This window comes from Myotis brandtii, unplaced genomic scaffold, assembly GCF_000412655.1.
Source record: "Myotis brandtii unplaced genomic scaffold, ASM41265v1 scaffold266, whole genome shotgun sequence".
NCBI classification, from domain to species: domain Eukaryota; kingdom Metazoa; phylum Chordata; class Mammalia; order Chiroptera; family Vespertilionidae; genus Myotis; species Myotis brandtii.
Window position 1 is genome coordinate 4,450,746 of NW_005360124.1, and position 5,429 is coordinate 4,456,174.

Sequence of the window (5,429 nt, forward strand, 5' to 3'; positions counted from 1 at the left end):
TCTCAGATATGCCTGAGAAATCAAATATGGTAAATCAGGTCTCACATGTTTGAAATTTATGATGAACCAGTTTAGGCTAAGTTACTGTCTGTACATTCTATTTAATTTTTTCTAAAGAGAATAAGTGTGTAATCAATATAACAAAGGGTAGTGTTTCTCACCTATCATTGATAAGAAATTGCTTTCAAGCACTTTAAATGAACTAAATTATATAAATCATTTGTAGTTTTTCATCAAAACAGCCTCCTGAAGAAGCTCAAATTCTCAACTTCCTACTTTCCAATACTTTCTTTACCTACAAATATATACATATACATAGGTGTGTGTACATGTGTCACAGTCTTTGAAGATGATAGAATTTGAACTTTTCACCATCTTATTTTCCTGGTCTTTCGCATGTTTGACTTGCTGAAATTTGTGGCAGTTTTACCATCATTCCTGTATGATGTGAGATATGGGAGAGCCAGCTCTGTCCTGAGAGCAACTATGTGTTAGTCACTGCCTAGTGGACAGAGTTGAGAATGAAAACAAAGAGATGGCCCCTATTTCTTCTTTAAGGTGGCCAGGGCCCCTCAACTTCACACTGGGCAAACCATCACCCCTGCAGTAGTTACCTGTATGTAGGCACCACAGACACTTCTACATATCAGTTGGCAAAATACATGGCAACACTTCCAAGAAGTCTGGGAACACAATGAAGTGGTACATTTCTGTAACTGGTCTTCATCCTGCTGAGCCTTTCCAGGTGCAAGGCAGCTTCTAAGTCAAAGCTTTGGGGTTTGAGGGCATGTGCCACAATACTTCTGGAGAGAATACCAGCCCCTGTCCACTTCACATCAGAGGGTTCTCTCATCCTTTACAGGAAAAAGAAAATGGAAAGGGTTTTTTTGTTTGTTTGTTTCTTGAATGCTTGGCTCTGAAGGATGGGAAAAAGAAAATGGAAAGGGTTTTGTTTGTTTTGTTTGTTTGTTTGTTTCTTGAATGCTTGGCTCTGAAGGAAGAGAGGTTCTCCCCATCACAGAGTATGGTGGGATTAGCAAGGGTTTGGGAACCAAACCGAGTTAAGTCCAAATATTGTCTTTGCCACTACTAAATCTATTACTTTCACCAATGTCCTTGGTTTAAACCTAAGTTCCCTCAACCATGAAATAAAGATAATCATTATATAGTAACATCAACTTTGCAGCGTTATGACAATTACCTGAAATGATGTGGTCATAGTACCTAACAGAGTTGGCACTCAGACAATGTCAGTGTTTCAGTATTTGCATTGGAGACAGGGAACTGATGTGACAGAAAATCCAAAGCCTACCTATCTCCTTTCTCCTCACAAGAGCATCTTCAGGTTCTGGGGAAGGTGCTGGAGGAAGCAGAGACTAGAGATGGTTTAGGATATGTTTTCTTAAATTCCCTCTCATATTGGTTCTCCGAGAGAGCACAATGGCCGGGAATGGAGCCCTGGGCATCGGTGTACTAAATTTTCAGACTTTAGGGGTGAGAAGCATGGTCTGGTCATCTAAGTCTTCTTAAACTTCCCAAACTATTTTCTTATAAAAATATTTACTTGTCTTGCAGGATTCTTATCCCAACATTAAAAAATAGGTAAGGATGTAGTATTCATGAGAATAAATAACCCTAGGCCAGTGGTCGGCAAACTCATTAGTCAACAGAGCCAAATATCAACAGTGCAACGATTGAAATTTCTTTTGAGAGCCAAATTTTTTAAACTTAAACTATATAGGTAGGTACATTGATATTAACTTAATTAGGGTACTCCTAAGGCTTAGGAAGAGCCACACTCAAGGGGTCACAGTTTGCCGAGCCACAGTTTGCCGACCATGGCCCTAGTCCAATCCCCACAAGGGTCTATCCTAGTGTCTAATGTCCTTTATGAAATAAGAGAATGAATGGAGGCATCTTTGAGTCACAGAGAACTCATCAACATCTCTCAGAATCTACCAGCAGCATATTCCTATTAAACTGCTACAAAATTCCAATATAATTGACTTCTCTTGTGTGTTTTTTCATTTTATGTGCAGTTATTATTTAAAATTGGTACCTTATGAATGTCACAGTTTAACAGAACATGCACACCCCTCCCTCAAAAACATTTACACAATGAGAAAATGTTCTCTTGTAAAATTTAGAATCTCTCTGAGACTCTGAGGTTTAGTATCTGTAATCACTTGGTGATTGAGTTTTTATGTTCTTGACATTTTTCTAAATGAATTCTTATCTGATGTCAACACCAGAATGGTAGCTTGTCTTTCAATGTATTGGGTTAAATGTTAAGGGAGAACATCATCCAGGAAAATCCCTTTGGTGTTGTTGTAAATCTTAGGCAATTGTGAGTGGGCTGCCAGACATGGTCAGGACCCTGTGGATAATCTGATCACTGGGAACAGTTCAAAGCACCGAATATGTGAAATTCAGGCTGAGTCAACCATTCTCCATGGCCACCCATGCAGCTTCCTTGGGCATATTTTTAAAAAGGATCCAGACAGCAGATGCAGAAAATTTGGGGACCCTTTTCCCTTTGAGTGAGTGTTTCCAGAAAGCAAAATAAATAAAATGTCAGAGTTTGTTCATCTGTTTGGCAAGGCAAGCTCTCCCTCTTCTATGGAGGAGGCTGAGCTGAGGAATGCTGCGGTTTCTGGGATTCAAAGCTGGAGACACAGCACAACACACACCTTATTTGAGAGCAATTCACATCATACATTTTCATAAGTCAAGGACCAGAAAGCAAGCTTTGTTTTCAAAATGTGTTTTCTTGGCACTAGTTACAGCAATTTGGTGTGTGGTTCATTGTCAAAATGCTGTGGGTGGCAAAGCAACCCATTAAAGGTGCATGAAATATTTAAATTGGGGTGACTTACTCCTGCCTTTTCCTCTGCTCCTAACACCTGTATTCCAATGACAACGGTTACGTCTTTTGTGGGGTGATAATCGGCAGGATGTCAGAGCTGGCAGAAACTTTCCTGAGCAAATTGTTTTTCTGTATAGGGCCAGAGAATAAATATTTTAGGCTCTATGGACCATATCATTTCTGTCCCTACTACTCAACTCTATTCAACTCAGCCGTTATGGAATGAAACCAACCATAGGAAATACATAAACAAGTGGGTGTGGCTATGCTCTAATAACATGTTATTTATGGATTTAAACCATTGATTGCTGTTTGTTTGTTGACACTCCCCTCCCCCCATTTATATCACTGGTTCCTTTTTACATATGAAGAAACCAAAATCCAATTAGGCTAAAAAAGTTTGTCATTGTCACAAGCCAGGACACAGCATATCAAATTCCTGAGTTAGGTTATTTTTATTATTTTTTTTTACATGTAGTTTTCTCTGAATAATAAAAAAATCTTCCTGTGCCTTAGAAGCCTCAAGAAGAAATAGACAATTCCTCTTCTTTGTTTTGACATTTTCCTATCTAAAGTAAATGTCTTATAATGTTAATCTACTATCCATTGAACATTTAATGTAAAAAACATTCTTAATGAAATAGACATATATGAATATGTTTATGGAAAATGTAAGTGTGTGTGTTACCCATAAATACAGGAGTTGTTATTTAAAGCCATAGGGGAACAGTCATTTCTAATAGGAGGAGGCCAAAAGACTTAGACGCTGATGGCCTGGTTTTCTGCACAGAAGGTGGCATCCTGTTTCCTAGAACCTCCATTCCTACTGTTTATTTTAGTGTGACCAGCCTTTCAAGCATCCCTGTCAGGTTTCTATGTATTGCGAACCCCCAGCTGCCAGTGACCTCACTTGCCACAGAATTTATTTCACATTTTTCCTTTGTAATATGCTATTGCTTTGGTGATTTAATAGTCATTTTATTTTGTTATTTATATTTTACTAATTTTTGGAACTGGTTATTAAAGGAGAATTTATCAATGAAAGGAGAAAAAGAAGATAATGTAGATTATTTTACATGCTGGAGAGAGAGGTTTTTCCTCCTCCTCCTCCTCCTCCTCCTCCTCCTCTTCCTTCTTCTGACATCAGTGATAGCTCTCCTCTTTATTAGGGAAAAGAGTGTGAAGATGTGGATGAGGAAATGGATAGGACCAGATCATGGTATTAAGCCCCATTTGGGTGAGTTCTAGTTCAAGATCATCGTCGTAGGCAGGGCTGACACTTTATGAAACCCTGAACGTGCTGGGGTGAAGGGGATGTGGAAGGACAGCGCAGATGCACTCTGGCCTCTCTCCTTTAGCCATGCCCAGGTCAGGATGCACAGCAAGCTCACCGAAGCTTGTTCCTCCACAGCATGGCTCATTAATTTTGATACATATGCATGTGTATTACATGTTACATGAATAAAACGATTCCTTATCCAAGTAAATTTGGGAAATGGTGTATTAAGATTCTATAGATTTCTTACCTCAGGGCTTCTCAAACCCTTTAATATGCAACATGCATTAGGAAGCTCTAAGACAAGGATATAGTTTGCAGTGTTTTCCTAACATGTTGGGTCATTGGACCTTGTTATCACAAAACAGGTAAAGGGACAACATCCTCAGAACACATCTGGAAGTGCTGAGTTAAGTTATTTTATCATTTGGCACCAGTGGAGTCGCACTTCCCGTGGCAGGCCCATATCTCTCTCAGTGGGTGTCCAGTGGACAGCTGCTGACTAGTCAATAGGCCAACCTGCACTGGGTGGTTCAAATGCATGTACCTTATTTACTTTCGTATTTCTTTCCCCCAGTAGTCTTCTCTTCCTTCCAAATATCACTTCTTCTGTATAACGTCTCCTTATTCCTTGTTGCATCCAGCTGTTGCATACACATGCACAATAAGGGGGACCCAATTACCTAGGGGACCCACAGAGGTTCTCTGTTTTCCTCTGACCTTTTTGAGTGTGAAATATTAGCTACTGGACAAAGCTTCAGCCACTTTGGGTTTCTCGTCCTGTTCCTGAATGAGTGCCTTTGTCTAACTTTGCCCTCCTGTACCCCTTCCTTTCCCACACCTGTTACTCTGGGTCACACTTATCCTGTAGTCACCTTTCTGTCCCCCCCCCCCATTCAGTGCTGTTATGCTAATCATATCATTCAGTGGTGTTATGCTAACACTCTGGGTCACACTTACCCTGTAGTCACCTTTCTGTCCCCCCCATTCAGTGGTGTTATGCTAATCATATCATTCAGTGGTGTTATGCTAATTAGTCTGTTTAATAAATTTCATATTTGGCAATGTCATGTATAACATTTCTCAGTTCTCTGTTTCTTTTTTTTAAATTAAATCTTTATTGTTCAGATTATTACATTGGTTCCTCTTTTTTTCCCACCATGACTCCCCTCCACCCAGTTCCCACCCCACCCTCTGCCCTCACTCCCCACCCACTGTCCTCATCCACAGGTGCACGATTATTGTCCAATCTCTTCCCGCACCCCCCCACCCCCCTTTCCCCCCCAA

At 40.1% G+C, this 5,429-nt stretch overlaps 1 protein-coding gene across 1 annotated transcript in view; it reads right to left on the reverse strand.

Moving 5' to 3' along the window:
• Positions 1-646: 646 nt before the first annotated feature.
• Positions 647-5,429, reverse strand: part of LOC102261676 (TCF3 fusion partner homolog) — a 13,617-nt gene continuing 8,834 nt past the window's right edge. Inside the window, exon 2 of the mRNA XM_005868340.2 lies at positions 647-854. Coding sequence (XP_005868402.1) covers positions 647-854 — 208 coding nt within the window. The remainder of the gene's footprint in view (positions 855-5,429) is intronic.